General features: G+C 35.3%; 2 protein-coding genes and 1 long non-coding RNA gene across 3 annotated transcripts; 1 reads left to right on the top strand and 2 right to left on the bottom strand.

The window, feature by feature from the left end:
- Positions 1–7,285: 7,285 nt before the first annotated feature.
- LOC114425395 lies at positions 7,286–10,524 on the bottom strand. The gene is made up of 2 exons (XR_003669221.1): positions 10,321–10,524; positions 7,286–7,589 (listed from the first exon to the last, which is right to left on the bottom strand). It is a non-coding gene; the product is annotated as an uncharacterized LOC114425395 (long non-coding RNA).
- On the top strand, positions 8,645–10,190 carry LOC114425394. The gene has a single exon (XM_028392313.1). It carries the CDS (start codon positions 8,702–8,704, stop codon positions 9,989–9,991), a length of 1,290 nt encoding a protein of 429 aa, XP_028248114.1. The 5' UTR covers positions 8,645–8,701; the 3' UTR covers positions 9,992–10,190.
- A 6,122-nt stretch (positions 10,525–16,646) lies between the features above and the next one.
- Positions 16,647–17,201, bottom strand: LOC114368575 (serine/threonine-protein phosphatase 7 long form homolog). Its single transcript, XM_028325786.1, has one exon. It carries the CDS (start codon positions 17,199–17,201, stop codon positions 16,647–16,649), a length of 555 nt encoding a protein of 184 aa, XP_028181587.1.
- Positions 17,202–18,278: the final 1,077 nt, after the last annotated feature.

Here is an 18,278-nt window from a genome sequence, read left to right as displayed (position 1 = left end):
GATCTTTCGAGCCACATTACCTATTGGATTTTCCAAATATTCAACAATGGACTTTCTCCAATCATTATCCAACATATTGTCAATGGCCAAAATTTGAATTTTTCCCTGGAGATCATCCATGCTTTCATCTCCATTATTTTGTGGTGTACTTGCCCCCACAAGTTTTGGCATTGGCAATTTAGTGCTTAATGGCTCTGGTAACACCAGTTTATCTTTTATTTCGATCAACTGAGTTAACTTTTCCTTCGACATTTTGTACCCTGAAGCTATTTGGGCTAAATCATTTGCTTCTTGGTTTTCTTGTCGAGGTATATGCTCAATGTTAATGTAATCGAAATGATTCAGAAGAGAACTGGCCAAAACAAAATATTTTGCTAAGTGTTCATTAACACATTTGTATTCTTGTGTTAATTGCTTCAACACTAATTCTGAATCACCCCTTACGTTAACATTTCTTGCCCCCAAGCTAATTAAAATTTCAAGGCCTGTAATTAGAGCTTCATACTCAGCCTCATTATTAGAACAAAGCCCTTTGATTTTATATTTGAATTTAGTTGGAATTTTATTGGGGGATATTATTAAAACTCCAATTCCAGTTCCATGTTTGTGTTTCGAACCATCGAAATACAAAATCCAAGGCTCTGTATCGACATAGTCTTGCGACATTTCGACCACTGAGTGATCTACAATAAAATCTGCCACAATTTGACCCTTAACAGATTTCAAAGGCTTGTACGTTAAAGAATATTCTGTTAATGCTAAAGCCCATTTTCCAATTCTACTGTGTAAAATCGGTTTTGACAACATGTGCTTAATAATATCATAATGAGAATACACATAAACATCAACAGGCTTTATATATTGCTTAAGTTTTGCACAAGAGAAATACAGACAAAGACAAAGTTTTTCTATGGCAGTATATCTAGTTTCTGCATCATTTAGTACACGACTAAGATAATAAATTGCATGTTCTATGCCATCATCATCTTCCTGAGCCAACATGCTACCAATGGTCTTGTCAGACGCAGCAATATACAACTTCATAGACTTGTTTCGACTAGGAGGCATTAACACAGGAGGCTTGATCAGATATTCTTTAATTTCATCGAAAGCCTTTTGATGCTCTTTATTCCATTTGAATGGTTCATCTTTCTTGAGTCGAAGTAATGGCGAAAAAATCTGAGCTTTGCCACTTAGATTTGAAATGAATCGCCTCAAGAAGTTGATTTTTCCTAGCAAAGACTGAAGCTGTTTTTTGGTCGAAGGAGGCTTCGTCTCAAGAATAGCCTTTGTCTTATTTTGATTTATCTCAATGCCTTTTTTATGCACCACAAAACCAAGGAAATCTCCTGCACGCACACAAAAAGCACACTTTAATGGATTCATTTTTAATCCATGTTTCCTCATTCGTTCGAAAGATTGCCTAAGATAATCCAAATGGCTATCTTCTGAGGAGGATTTGATGATTATATCATCAATATAAATTTGCATAAATGTGTCAATAAAATCATGAAACATGGAATTCATGGCCCTTTGATAAGTGGCCCCAGCATTTTTCAACCCAAAGGGCATAACCACCCATTCATAAGTGCCTAAAGCACCAGGGCATCGAAATGCTGTTTTCGACACATCATTTTCAGCAATAAATATTTGGTTATAACCAGAATAACCATCTAACATGCTTAAAAATTCGAAACCAGCTGCCGAATCTACCAACATTTCCGCTACTGGCATAGCATATTCATCTTTAGGTGTAGCATTATTTAAATCCCTAAAATCTATGCATACTCTAAGAGTTCCATTCTTTTTAATGACAGGGACTATATTTGCTAACCATTCGACATACCTGGCAGCCCTGATGAATTTACACCTCAGCAGCCTTTCGATCTCTTCCTTAATCTTGGACATGATTTCTGGTGCGAATCTTCTTGGTAGTTGTTTTACTGGTCTTTTTCCTTCCTTAATAGGTAACTTCATTTCGACCATTTCTCTGCTTAACCCAGGCATTTCGTGGTAATCCCAAGCAAAACAGTCTTTAAACTCTCTAAGAAGAGGCACCAGCTTTTCTTTTAAATTTGAGGTGATATTGGCACTGATATAAGTTGGCCTTTTAATCGAGCCATCTCCAATATCGACCTCTTCCAAAGGATCTTGAGCCTGCATCTTTGGCGCCTCACTTATGGGATTTTTCTCAAAACCCAGCGGCTCATCATCATAAATACAATCCAGTCTTCGATCCTTTGTTTCTTTGTTTTCATGATCTTCGATCTTGGCTTCAACTGCCATATTTTGTTGAGATTCAGCCTCAAAGGCCGTATTTAGTCTATTTTCGGCCATATAAGCCGTAATTCTGGCCCATGCAGTGGCCTCAGTCATATTAATCTTCATATATATTCCACCCAGTTGGTGGAATGACTCCATCTTCAGAGGGAACAGCATCAATTTCCTCCCTCTCCCATATAAACCCATAGGTAGGATGGAGTTTGATAGAGTGGACAACATTGTCACTCGATTCGACAACAGCCTCCTTGTCACCACAAGGTGCTATGTTAGCCAACTTTTTGTCAAAGGTTTGTGCAGTAACACTATCGACCTCTGACTTATAGAAGCTTTGATCCGCCTCTATATTTTCAACAATCCCATCCTCCCTCCAGATAATGAGCTTCTGGTGAAGGGTAGATGGCACAGCCCCAACTCCATGAATCCACTCCCTTCCTAATAGCAAGTTAAAATTAGCCTTAGACTGTATTACCAGGAAAAGAGTTGGTCGAACTACACTGCCTACAGCAACATCTACTTGAATGGCTCCCAAAGAATAGCCAGTTTTACCCTCATAATTCGAAAGCACAATGTTGTGGGCAGATAGATCAGTGTCATGTTTCCCGATCTTATAGAGCATAGATCGAGGCATTAAGTTGACAGCCGCTCCTCCATCAATGAGCACTTTGTTGATTCCAACATTCTCAACTTTTGCTCTGATGAAAAGAGGTTTGAGATGACTTTTCATCTGAAAATCTGGCTTTTCGAAATAAGCTAATTGCTCTTCCACACAGCCATTATTCATAACATAGTAACATACTGGCTTTGGGTCAGCCATATCAAAATGATCGAACTCACTTTCGATCTCAGTAACTTCAGATTGGACATCATATTCAGATGGCAAGATAGATACCACACAGATGACATCGAAATCTGGCTCAGAATCCAGTAGATCCTCATCCTCCATCTTGTCTTCATCCACTGGAGGCAGGAGTCTCTCCTTTACCGGCCTCCTAGATACTTCTTTATACTGGCCCGTTTGTAGATTCTGTTGGGCCAATTTCTTCTGACGCTGGAACCTGCGCCATTGGGTCCTCGTCATAGGATTCTTTCCTTTGTAATTGTTCCTATAAGAGTACCTATTGGCCTCCTGTGGGCCAATTTGCTTCGTTCCACTCGAACCACCTACTTCCATAATCCCTTTGTTGAACCTTATAAGTCCCTGGTGCATCCATTTTTCGACCGGAACTGAACCAGGAGGAGCGAAAGTATTCCTTCGACCAGATTTCTGATTAGTATTCGACTGCACCATAACTCTTTTACCTTTATCGAAACGTTGGTTCTGCTTTGCCCCCTTGTTAACAACTTGGTATTTCTTGAGGCCCTCAGTAGCCTCTTTATCACATATTGCACTGCAGCGAGGGCAGAGCATCACAATCTTGTTTTCGAGTTTGCATCTGTTCAAGAAATCAATTAACTCCTCCTCAGCCTGAGGATACACAACCTTCATTTGTTCGTTGTAATCCTCTTCAGATATGTCCTGAACTTGCACATGGGACACCTCCATTGTTTCGACCATCATTATTTCTTGAGGTTCTGCATAAAGAGTTTCAGCAGCTTTGGATATTTCCGCATTTGCATGAGCAACCTTTGGTTTCTCACCAAATTTGAGCCTCCCTTCGTCGAGAGCCTTTTGAACCAAATCCCTGAAAAGAACACAACGTGAGGTTTTATGGCCAAGGAAATTATGAAATTTACAATAACCCCTTTTCTTCTGTTGTTCGATTGGGGGTACTTTCAAGCCCTTAGGAACAACAATCTGGCCATCTGTGACTAATAAATCAAATATTTCATCACATTTAGTTATGTCAAATGTATAAGTTTTAGACACAAATTTATCATTTTTAGGTTCAACAGGGTTTTTTCCATTGGAAGGTCTAAGGAGTTTACAAACATAAGGAGGTCCAGGTTTTAATTCTGCTAAATCAACCTCATTGTCTTCGATATCTTCATAAATAATATCGAACTCCTGGTCACTGTCATTGGTTTCGACATATGCAACCTTTTCCTTCTTGTGGAATTTAGAATTTCTAGCCTTTTCAGCCTTCAATCGTTCGAGTTGCCGAACTCTATCAGCCAATTGAGCCATATCCCTTAAATACTGGGTATCTAATTTCTTTCTGATCGAATAGTCTAGGCCACCAGCAGCCATTTCGACTAATTCATGTTCAGGGACTTGGGTGAAACATCTTGCCTTTAATAGTCTGAATCTGTTCAAATAATCATCAATTGATTCAGGTGCCTTGCGTCGAACGCTAGCTAACTCTTTAAGGCTGATCTTAGATTGTCCCATATAAAATTGCTCATGGAAAATCCTTTCCAATTGGTTCCAATTATGTATGGAATGAGGAGGAAGGGTTGTAAACCATGTAAAAGCATTTTTAGTCAAGGAATTAGGGAAAAATTTCATTCTTAAATTTTCATTATTAGCCAAATCCCCTGCCTCGACCAAATATCTAGCAATGTGTTCGACAGTGGACTCATTTGTCTCTCCTGCAAACTTAGTAAACTTAGGGATTTTTACACCCCTTGGTAATTCTGTCTGTAACACATACTCAGATAATGGAGACACAAAATTAGGCCTATGTAAGCCTAAGTTCAAACCATTCTGCACCAAAATCGTTTCGACCATTTGGGCCAGGTTATTCTGCCTATCGAAACGGTTTTGTTGAATATTCCCTATTACTTCATCAGCATTTTGGTTCCTATTTACCAATACTATACCAGGGTTTGGTTCGACCTGTTGGACTGGTGGCTCTATGCGTGCCGCTGGTTGTGGTGCTTGAGCCATTTGCATCCCTGGGTTATTAGGCATCTGTATCTCTTGGACAGGCGCCTGTATTTGGGTCTGTCGAATTGATGGTTGCTGTATGGGTGGTGCCCCAAAAAAGTCAGCAATTCGACTTATTTGATTTGTTAACATTTGGTAACTGTCATTTGTATTTTGAATTAAGGGGTTAATAACAGTTCCTATTTGTTGTGTTAACATGTTAACCATATCATGGTTACTTTCATCCATTTGTTGTCTAAGTGACAAAACAGATGTATTGGTCAAATGTTGAGGAATTACCCTACCTTGATTGCCCGCTACAGATCCTGATGGAGAGGACATATTAAGATTCTCTATATTTGGTTGAGAGTTTTGCAATCCTGCCATCAAAGATGTAGGCATGCCATATAGAGGGTTTTGAGGCGGTCGAAAGGGACTTCCACTGGGATTCCCTAAACTAGGGTTATTCCATGGGGCAAAAGCAGACGCTGACGTGGTCGAACTTGCCAACGTCGTGTTGGTCATAGGAGAAGTTACCCCCGTCTGATTCATAACCGTCGAAGCGGTCGAACTTATCGTGCCAACAGTTTGGTCAGGAATTGCTCCTATGCCAGAATTTATATTGGCATTACTGACAGATGTCTGCGTTGGTTGTCCCTCCATATTTGGAAGGTCATTGTTTCGATTACTTAGGGGTGGTCTAGTCATCCTTGTACGAGTTTTGAATTCTGTTAAGTGTGGAACAGATTTCCCACTTCTTAAATGCATACAAGATCAAAACAATTAAGAATGCAATAAACCAACTGTTCTAAACAAAACTTTTTTTTAAAAATAATTTTAAGCAAAACACAATTGACCGGTCCCACTGGGCGTGCCAATTTGTTTACACTGGAATTTGGTAAACAACCGCTAGTCTAAATTAATTGCTTGCGAGATCAACTAGTGAATCTCAGGAGCATGTCATTTGTGTGTATTTGCATAAAATGTCAAGTTTTTGATGTTCATCGTTGCAACGAACACTTGATGGTTTTGAGGTTTGCAGAAAGTAAAATTGTTTAACAGAAATCGAAATGCTGGAAGTAACTTGGCAAGAGAAGATAAATTGCAAAATGTAAAGGAGCAGTGAGTTCATTCGATCGAATGAACCATTTAAAAGGCAGAAATTATAAAGTGAAACGTAAATTGCATTCGAAATGTAAAGTTTACAGGAACTTAAAATGGTTCACAAACAAACATACATTCTCCTTGTGTACTCGTTTCTCTCTGCGCTGGGTACTTTGAGTGTATAAGGATTTGTATAAATGATTTGCCACACCAAATCTGACTAAAAAACTGCTATATATAGATATTCGAAAATAAACTGCCCTAACGGTCGAACACTATCCTAATGCCAAGTGTCCTGCCACGTACACCTTGCATGCACATAACTGCTCCTTAGAACGGTTATCCACATTGCTCGAAGTCGAACTGATTTTGTGAAGTTTTGTCAGAAATTGCGCTAAGTCCAGAAATCTGGCTGCCTCGACTTCGACTCGAGTATACACCAGTTCGAATCGCCCAATGATTCGAAGCCCTCTTTCTTGTCCTAGCCTTGTACTTCGCAAATACTTCCTTGAACCTGGGAATCCCTTTCAAACGACTCTTCTCTCTTTTCGATTCGAACAGGTTCTGACCAAACTCGAACTTAGAGCATATTTTTAGCTCATAAAAAATATGGGCTAATAGTCATATGAGAAAATAATTCTACTTATATCAAAGGAATAACACAAACTACTTTTACTAGTGAGTTATTCTCAAAATTAAGGTTAATTTAGTAACTTAATTGGTTCCATTCAATTTCATTTCGTTATTCATCCATTCATTAAAAACTATAAAAAAATGACCCAAATGCTTTTTTTCACCCGGTTCCTTCTCTCTAGTTTCTTCTAATATGAATCTTTAGAACAAGCCATCAAATAAATGTCAGTTATATAAAAGTGGAAAAGATCATATGAAAAGTTCAATGGCAAAGTCTCTATCTATAAGTCATCCAATTCACAAAAGTATATGCTGAGAATTCCTCGTGTGTTGGACCGTGCATTACTATAAGATAACTCATATTCAATTTGTTTTTTTTCCCTGAAAATATTACATAGAATTAATGCGTGAATTCAGACATAAAGACCAAGTAATGTAACAAGTAAAACACACTCAAACTTGTTAAAAGTTTAGAATAGCATAAAACTCATGCAGATCCTAAATGAATGATAAAAGATTATTGTCCAATTTGCACAAAATACATCATCTTTTATCATATCAGAGCAAAACACACCCTTAGTAGACCAAGAATAGCCAAAACTGTTGATTACTTTTTTTTTACCAAAACAATGAACTTCAAATTCATGCTACAAAACTACTTATGCTGCATTATGTGAATGAAAACTACATATGTTCACTTTCAAGGTAGCATTGTATTTGCATATCTCCAAAGAGTTGTCTCCAAGGCATTGAGGGAGTGTACCTACACATACAAAATGAATTGTATATCATAGACATATAAACTCAATGGAGAAAGTTAAGCAACAAATGGCAGAAGACACCATCATGGAAACAGGCAACACAAATTCCAGTTTCTATCAACACAATATGAGCTCATTGAACATTTTAGCTCGAATCAGTACCAATTTATCATCCACTATAATGAGAAGTTTAGGTCTCTGTATATGCTGATCAGATTTTAAGAAAAAAAAATCCCTAGTTTTACTATCAACAGTCTATGGTATGTACCATCCAAGTTGTGGTGGCATATATGTCCTACAAAGGAGTCATTTCCATACAAAAATTTATCTCTCAATATGTCAAACTAACAATGAGGCAAAGAAAACAATGATTAAATAGAGAAATCTATCACAATGATAAAGAACAAACGATTTTCCACCTTCTACCATTCAACAAGCAAAAATTATAACGATCATGTAGAGATGCGAGATTTCTCAAAAAAAAAGAAAAGAAAGAAATAGGATGCAAGTATATGACGAAATAGGATGCAACATATAAATATAACCGAGAAGTAGATAAAATAAACAGTGGTTCAGCTTCAAGCTAGTGTGGAGGAGAAGTTATCGAGCAGCGGGTCGAAGAGAGAAGAATACACAACCAACGACAAGTGCAAAACAACCACCTCCGGTCTCGTTGTAAATCACCTCGACATTGGTGCTAAGGAGATGTCAACGAAATGGGAGATGCAAGAAAAACAGGGGCCTCGTCGTAAATCACATTGATGTCAGTGCTAAGGAGATGCCAGAGAAATAGGAGAAGCGTGGCAAAAGGGGATGCCGAGAAACGAGAGAAGGGGGGAGCATGCATGAGAAGAAGATAATTTGGGTTTTCTTTTTTTTTTTATCTTTTTCCCTTTTTCCTCTTCTCATTTTTTATATTTCATTTTTTTTGTTATTTACTTTTTCTTTTATTACAAATTCTTAAATGATAAAATAATATTTTATTTATTCCAAGTGATTGTTTCTCTAAAAAAAAAAAAAAAAAATCTTACGTATCTATATTTTTTACTGTCTTTTTTTCATGCGGGTAGTTTATCAAGTTACAAACATAATCCGATAAGAAGGAAAGGATGGGATGCAAGATTCCCCACCACACGAATTAACGATGGCGTCTTCAATGGAAAAGCTCCTAGAAAGTGGTCGTCCCTTCCTTCGCGGCGATCTGGAGTCCATCGACAAGAACTTACCTCGGCTGGTTGGCGTCCTGCAGAGTGTGGGTGCCGGGGAGTGCTGGCACAAACACGGCAGCTTCCTTCACCACCTCGTCGACATATTTCGCATTCTCAAGCTCTGGAAAGCCCCTCACTCTGTCTGCCTCTGTGGCCTCTTCCACTCAGCCTACTCCAATTCTTACGTTAACCTCGCCATCTTCGACCCTTCAACCGGTCGAGAAGTGGTTCGTGCACTCGTTGGCGAGGAAGCTGAGAGTCTGATTCACTTGTTCTGCATAGTTCCCAGGCAGCCTCTCATCCACGACGATCTGCTCTTCCACTACTCTGATGAGGAGCTTGTCCAACACCTTGCTCAGTCCGAGATATCTCTCAGGAACGCAAAGAAGATGGAGAAGGGCCTCTTTGATGACGATGGGGAATTAGAAGGATGGAGAAAGAAACTGCAGGGTCTTGTTCCTGCCGAGGGGGTACAAGTTAAGCACATTCGCACGGGTGAAGGAGTGCACGTTTCTAGGAGGATAGTGGCAGTTTTCATCATGATGACCATGGCAGATTTCTGCGACCAGTTATTTGGTTTTCAAGATTTGCTATTTGATAATGCTAATGGCCGCCTTGAGTTTTCCGGGAACAATTTTGGGGCTCTTTGGCCGGGAGATGGTAAGCCGGGTCTGTGGTTGAATTCAATTTCCAGGATGGGAGCAGTGTACACTTTGATTGCGAGAGAGGAAGAGATTTTCATTCAAGAGAGAAAAAGGAAGGTGGGAGTAGCAGTTGTGCCTGATCTCGAGAGAAATGAAGATATTGAGTTGGTATTGCCACCGGTGTTCGATTACTGTAGAAAGGTTTTGGAGGCGGGAGATCAAATAGTTGCGAGGGATTTGTACTGGGAAGCTGTTTGTGAGGGTGGTAGCAAGGCGGAAGAGTTGTTGCTGGAGTCTATAGAGAAAAACCCGTTTGTTGGAGAGCCATATGTGGTGCTGAGTCAGGTTTATTTGACAGAGGGGAGATTTGAGGAGGCTGAGAAGCACGCAGAGAGAGGACTGAAGCTTCTGCTGGAATGGGGATGTCCGTGGGACAAGAGGACTTCTTGGGAAGGCTGGGTGGCCTGGACTAGGGTCTTGCTCATGAGGGCAAAGGACAAATCTTGGCCTCAGACTTCATGGGGCATCCTCAATTTGGGTCTTGTAAACTAATAATGCCTTATCATCTACTTAATGCCATCCATCCCCCGATCATATAATATTCTACTAAATAAGCCATAAGTACAAGGTTAGTGCATCAGAAAAAGGCTTTCAACGGTGTTATATCTTTCTAGCTAGTACTATATTTTTTCTCTTTTTAATATCTTGTGCTGCGTGAGAAAAGCCTTTTATTGTTGCTATAGCGGTCTTATATTCTATTTTTGGTAGATAGTATCGCTGATCTTTGTTGTCGAACAATAAGCATAAGAAGGTGAATTTCAATTGAAAAATAAAATAAAATTGAAACTTAGAAGAATTTGGATTTAGGAATCCTCACGAACCATTTAATTCGGCTACAAATTCCCAAGAAAACTTGTGTAAGTAGTTACAAGGACTCCACATCGATCATAAATTTTCTTTCCTTTCGTGAACAAGCTTAATTTTTCACAATGTCATGAATTAAGACTTAAATTTCTGTTGAAAGATAGGCTCATACTTATATACGTGATTGTATCTCGAATAAAATTGTATCCGAACAGATACTCGTGGGAAAAAAATAAATAAAATAAAATCAATGGTTAAGAAGAACCAAGCTGCATGAAAGAAGATAACAAGAGCAGAAGTGGGACCTTCTCTATTTTTTCTTCACAACATTTTCTACAAGTGTTGCTTTCCTCGTGTCCAACTGTCGGCACTCGGCAGAAAAAAAACACTTTAATTTAGATGGCAACTTTAAGTGCATTGAGACAACTGCAAAAATAGCGAAAAGGATAAGGCTGAACGTATACTCTAAAATTATCCTAGATGAGACACTAATGGTTCGTTTGTTTCTATGGATTGAGGGAGGAAGGAGTCAGTAAAGATAGTAGGGATATATTTTTAGGTTAAATTAATTTTTTTAGTCTTTTAATTTATTATTTAAGTTTAATTTGATTTTATAATTTTTTTTGTTTAATTCAATTTTTTAATTTTTAAAATTAATTTAATTTTAGTTTTTAGTTTTTTTATTTAATTTAATCCTATAATTTTTGTAAAAACATGTATTTTATCGTGGTTTAAAATTATTTAATGATGATTTTGAATTTTTATAAATTGTGATTTCTTATAATTTAGATGAAGAATCAAATTGAATTAATTTAAAAAATTATAAGACTAAATTAATTCTAAAAAATAAATTAAAAAATTAAAAAATTAATTTAACCTACATTTTTATTATGAGTGATGATGTTTGCCTTTGGACACCAATTATTTAGAAGAGGAATGATATTTGAATATTTAGGCTATTGTACGTAGTCTCCCGATAGATTTTGGCTTTAGTCCCATCAAGCCAGAAAAAAATTTAAAATATTTACTTTTTTCAAAACACTCTATCAAGGTATTTTTTTTATCATATCATATTATTTATCACCTATATTTTTTCTCTTTTATCTCTCCATCACCAGGTATCTATTAGTACAATTGGTATTCATAAATAATTTTTCTATTTAGAAACACACCATCATCACTTGTTTTCTTTTCGACTTAAATATGAAATTGATTCTTGTAAGTTGATATCTTTTCATTTTTTATCTTTGTAATTTTTTCTTGAGTTTTAGTTCTTGAAAATTTGTAACTTTTCATTTTTAATCTTTGTCGTCAGTCAACATTGTAAAAAAATATTAATGTTGATGTCATAGGAATTAAAAAAACTTACATTATAAAATTAAAAAAAAAACTTACATGGATGAAAAAAAATAAAAAAATACATGGAATAGCATAAAAAATATGTCATATTTGTATACATCAAATATTTAAGCCTGTATAAATTTAATTTAAAATCAATATAAAAAAATAAATCAATTAAAAGATTTATGTAAGGCAAAGTATTTTAAAGTTATGCATGTTTTCAGTTTCAAATATTTATGTGTTGCAAAACAATATTAAAAATAATTAATTCAAAAGATAATAGCAAAAAAATCTAGCAAGTAAAATTTTATGTTTTTTTTCCTTAAAGAATGAATACAAAAAGCAAGAGGCAAGAAAGCCTAAGAGACCTTAACTCAGGGACCAAGACAGGTTTCAAAAATACATAATCTTGTATGTATAATTTTGCATGGAATAAACAAAACTTTGCCAAGGATAGGTGAATCATATGGTAAACATGACTGAGGGATCAAAACTGGGTCTCATAAATACTGTTGCATCTTCACCTCCATGCCAATCAAGTTTGGATGAGGGGTTGAAAAGTCTCACGTGCAGAGATAAAAAAGATATTAGTCATGGGAGAATGAGGTTTTGACATGTATCTTTTAATTAATTCCTTCTTATTTAATTTAATTTATATTAATTTTAAATTAAATTTATACATGATAGTTAAGTCTAAAATATTTATTTGTCTAAAAATGTCATTTTTTCTTTTAGTCCATGTGTTTTTTTTCATCTGTATCATTCATGTAAGTTTTTTTTTTCATTTTTAATCTTCATAAGTTTATTTTCTTTTTATTTTTAATCCTTGTAAGTTTTTTTAAAAAAATTTAGTCTTTAGGACATCAAAAATAACATTTTTTTACAACGGTGGTGATTAGTGGTAGAGGCTAAAAATAAAAATAAAAAATATGAATTTATAAGAACTAAAATTAAAAAAAATATATAAAAATCAAAAGTGAAAAAATAACAACTTATAGAAACCAACTTTATATTTAAACCTTCTTTTTATCTCTTTCTTTCTGACAAATCATATCACCAATGTTTTCGATTGTTTACACCCTCCCTCTTTTCTCTCTTCTTATCTCTCAAGACGTATACACTTTTTTCACTTTTTGGATGTTAGCATGTTTCTGCTTCTTTCCTAGTTTGGCTAGTAGTACTGTTGAAGAAAGAATAGGGCTCTATGTACACGGGGGATGCAGATCCTCTGCAGTTTAAACATAAATTGCACCGTGTAGCGTGTGCAGCTGCATCCAACGGTTGACAAGCTTAAAATTGTGTTGGCAATTTTTTTTTTATATAATACGACCTAAACATTTTAATAATGGTGGGAGATTGTAAATTGTGCACCCTTAGAGTTTTGAAATAAACTACATGGGATCTCCTTTCACACAGGGTCTTATATGTACTTTTAGATTTTATTCACTTTTGGGTGGAAAAAGAAAGGATCGAGAATTACTTTTTCTATAAAGATCAGTCTATTGAAGGCTTTAGATTGTGCTGACAAGTTGTATTGTGTTTGTATCTAGCCCAGTTAATTAGTCTCTTTCATTAACTAAGTTGAGAAAAAGGCTTATAATGAACATTAAGACTTTATAAAGAAGTAAAAGGGATTTTTTTTTTCAAAATTTAAAATGAAACAAATGCATTTCTAAATAATTGAAAATAATTCCTATAACTCAAATTAATGTTCTTAAATGAGCATGTTGGTTTAAGTTGGTGTATTATTATGATATATGATCTGCTGTAACATATTATAACATTGTGTTATCGATTATGTAGTTCAGAATAAGATATATATGTTACAGGTTAATCATTTAGAATTGAAGTTATGATAGTACATTCAATGGTTCAGAAACTAATTTTATAAAAACTCATGTTTTTAGCAAAAGCTTTGATTTGTTAAAAAATGTTCATTCTATAATAATAGATTACATATTTACATGAGATATTAATCAATTGCTTTGTTTAAAATTCAAAGAGATTGAATATAAATATTGTATATTGTTTACAACTACAAATTGCATGTCCTATAAAGATCATCTTACAAGAGAAGACTCGTTGTGTCATATTCTTAGAAGTTTATATAAACATTGAATATTGTTTACCACCACAGATTGTCCTATGAAGATCGTCTTGTGAGAGAAAACTCATTATGCCATATTCTTATAAGTTTTGTCTTTTTGAAGAGGAAAATTAAAATAATCAATCTATTTAAACAACCATGCATTATAAATACTCTTATAATTTATTTAATTTCTTTTTGCATAATTTATTTAATGCTTATATTGAAAAAATTATCATCAAGTAATCACATCAACTAAAATTTAACATGTTTCTATTTGGTTTTAGTCCTTTCTTGTAATCACTTCAAAAAAAGAATATGAATTTTCTGGCGTTTTCTTTGTGGTGACTAAAACAAATCGTCAGAAATTTTTTATTTTGTGGCAAATTATTTAGCCATCAGGAATACTCATTAGAAATGGGCAAAAACACCAAAATTGGTCCCTTTTAGAAATTATTTACCAAAAAGGGACCCTTTTGAAATTATTTCCGGGGGGGGGGGGGGATCTCTTTTTTTATTGCAAAGCGCCTCCACCCCAGCGCCTTCACTGTGCACGTGACACGTGGCACAGGGAGGTAGCGCCCCTGCACCAGGCGCGACTGGTAGCGCCCAGGGGTCAGGCGCTACGGCTAGCGCCGGGCAGCCAGGCGCCTGCCCCCACCCCCCCCCCCCCCACACCCCCAGCCCCTTCCCACACCCCCCCCCAGCCTCTTCTTCTCACACCCCCCCAGCCCCTTCCCACACCCCCTTAGCCTCTTCTTCTCACACCCCCCCAGCCCCTTCCCACACCCCCCAGTCTCTTCTTCTTACACCCCCCCAACCTCTTCCCACACCCCCCCCCCCGAAAATTCTATATTTTTTATATTGTTTATGAAAAATTTAAATTTTGTTTCATTTTTGTTATTTGTATTATTTGTTATTTTTTTATATTCTCCCAACCCAAAATTTCAATAAGATTATTTTTTATACACTCTAAATTGTATATTTTTTAATTTGTTTATCAAAAATTTAAATTTTTTTCATTTTTATTATTAGTATTATTTGTTATTTTTTTATATTTTATTATTCTCTCTTTTTGAAGTATAAGTACATTTTCAATAAAATACATTTTCACCTAAAATACATTTTGAAATCCTAAAATGTTTTAAAATGCTTCTTGATTTGGTCAATTCTTTTTTGATTTGGCCATTAAATTACGTAAGAGATCACTTTTGATTTATGTGTCATTAACATTATGGTTATTTATTTTTATTTATTTTAAAAGCATTGCACAATAAATTGAAACGTTGAAGTGACAATAATATTAAATTAACATGAAATAAAATCATACAAAGTAGAAGACAATATGAAACACATGGAAAAATATAATACAAGGTACATGAAAATGTTAAACCATGCCGAAAAAATGTAAACTCATTATTAATCAATCATCACTATGTCTGTGATGCCACGACGAAGTTCCACATGGCCGGTCCCAATTTCTAGCTGCTCTATCAGGATTTCTTCTTCTAGGATTCGCCCTTTCATCCACTTGATCAGCCTCGGCAGAGAAATCATGACGTAAATCGACCCCTAATAAGTCGTCCATGTCGGGTATATCTCCAGGTACATTCCACGGACCAGCAAGTGGGGCATTTGGGGTCGATACTTGACCACTTTGGGTAAATGAAGGAGTTTCCGTTGAAGAAGGAGAGGACCCAAATATGCCTGCAAAACTATACCCTGGTTGAAAATCATGTGGGTATGAATACATCGGCGGCATCTGAGACGGTTCTTGGGTGAATGTCGGCGGTGTGTAATACATTCCATGTTGTCGTTCTGGCATCGGAGGCAAACTATATGTTGCTGCATCAACAGTTTCCCGACGTCGCGCTAAGCCTCGAGTCTCCACACTTTGCCGTAGTATATTAAACTGTTGATGTTCAAATTGTGGCTGAGAAGGGGGAGCATCTTCATGTGCCTCAAGTATCCTATCCTCTTCCTCAGACAAAAGAGTGATCTTCTCGATACATGGCAGTAAATCGTCAAAAGTAGAAACCCTTCTCCCAACAGGCGACACCATAAAATGTAGTGTTTCGGCGATTTCACCCTGCATAGAAAATAAATGAATAGTTATTAAAATAATCTTAAATAAGCGCAACATTCTTTTCTAAATTATAATGGACAATGTATACCAATAGTCCTCTTCTTGCATGTTTTGGGTCCACATACACTTTTGTTTTACGCCTGTACCACCTCATATATTCAGAGTTCAGACCGAGGGTCCCTGTTTGTGGCGACGTCTGCTCTACTCTCCTTTCATAGCGACTATTCCATTCATTAAGCGCGGGTTGCATTAGTCGCATCCAATTTTTTCCTTCCTTTCCCTTTAATGTCAAGTCATGTATGTTGTTGGGTTGCATTACTGGTCCCGGAATAGGTTGTTGCATTCCAAATTGTCTCATGACTCTATCCGACTGGTGCCATTCCACTTTTTGAAAATAAATAAGTGGTATGATACATGTCCATAATACAGACCCAAAAAAACAAACTTGACTCAAGTTCATTTCCACATGTCCAGCATAAGGGACCCATACAAACTGCATATAAAAGTTAAATTTAATAAATTAATTAAGAAATACAACATCATTTAATAAACAAACATCAAAATTGTTACCTCGTCGCGTTTCATGACATCTAATTTACGACGAAACTCAATTAAATTGTCATTGCCTATGTGATGCAATTCACCTCCCAACCATCTTCACAAAAAATTAAATAACAAAATAAAATGTTACATAGAATAATGATTAACATCAACCAAGCATGTTTATTAATAATGAATTCAAAATAGTAAAGGAAAGTATACCTGTAACCAAGTGGCGCGTTTTGTTGTTGTGGAGGAATAACTGAGGGGGCTAATGTTGGGCATCGTTCTCATGCCCATAATTGAATCAAGAGAGTGAAACCGCCTATTGATTTAACATTATAGTCTGTTGCGATGCACATCTCTCTATAAAGGTTATCCAAAACAGCAGCTCCCCATGCATAACTACTGCACTCTCTAAGGTCTCTCAGAAACTGCAAATATTTCAAATGCACCCGTTTGCTGCCTTTGTCAACAAACATTACCCCACCTATGAATCGTAAGATCCAAGCACGAGCAAATCTTTCAAGGCCTTCTTGGTTGCCTGTAAAATCATGAATATTTGCAAAATGAGAAGACAACCAACTCAATTTAATTGAGTTCCCATCAATTGCAGCATCGTCAGGCATGACACCCAATAATTCATGAAACAATTCAAACCATTCAATATTTGTATTTCCAATTAATGGTCTTCCATCCACAGGAATACCAAGTAGCACAGAAACATCTTGAAGTGTAATAGTTGCCTCTCCACACTTCAAATGAAATGTATGCGTTTCTGGCCTCCACCTTTCAATAAAAGCATTCACCAATGCTTCATTCACTTTCAGCTGTGCCAATTTCATTATCGGGTACAAACCCGAAATTTGTAATAGAGGAATAATTTCTTCGGGTGGTGCTTCTCTATGATTGTACAGTGGTGTGGCTCGTCAAATTTTTAATGTCCTATCATTAGCACCATTCCAAATATGTTGGGATACATGATTTTTTTGCATCCACAATAAATCATCCTCTAATGGTCCAGATGCCACGTCATAATGATGAGAAGATGACGAACTAGCCATTTTAAAACTCCTGTATAGAAAGAAAAAAAAATTAATAGTCACACATATCATAAATCATAAATAAAGTTAAGTACGTACGCGTAACTTAAATTTTAGAAACGAGCACGTAATTTAAATTTTAAAAAGGAGCACGTAATTAAAATTTTACAAACAAACACGTAATTTAAATTTTCTTCACATTGAGTGAGGAATTTTTTTACTTAATTTTCAGAAAATATATATATATTTTTTTCTCCATTTCAACAATTTCAAAAAAATAATTTCTACACATTGAGAAATTTTTTTTCTTCATTTTCAGAAAATATATATATATTTTTTGTCAATTTCAACAATTTCAATATATATATATATATATATATATATATATATATATATAATAAAAATTAATTTTTACACATTCAGAATTTTTTTTCTTCATTTTCAGAAAATATATATATATATATATTTTGTCAATTTCAGCAATTTCAATATATATATATATATATATATATATATATAATAAAAATTAATTTTTACACATTCAGAATTTTTTTTCTTCATTTTCAGAAAATATATATATATATATATATATTTTGTCAATTTCAATAATTTCAATAAGCATATATATATAATAAAAAATAATTTCTTCACATTGAGGATTTTTTTTCTCAACTTTCAGAAAATATATATATTTTTTTCCTCAATTTCACAAATTTCAGAAAATAATATAAGAACACGTATATATATATTTTTTATATATAATAATAATATGCCTTTCTTTTTTAAATACGCATAATAACATTATTACAGTAATATTTATTATGAATCTTAATTAAATTTATATTCTAAAAATTAAACAACCGTAACACAAATAAACAA

This window comes from Glycine soja, chromosome 9 (assembly GCF_004193775.1).
Source record: "Glycine soja cultivar W05 chromosome 9, ASM419377v2, whole genome shotgun sequence".
Taxonomy (NCBI): Eukaryota; Viridiplantae; Streptophyta; class Magnoliopsida; order Fabales; family Fabaceae; genus Glycine; species Glycine soja.
This window is presented reverse-complemented; position numbering and strand designations above follow the sequence as displayed.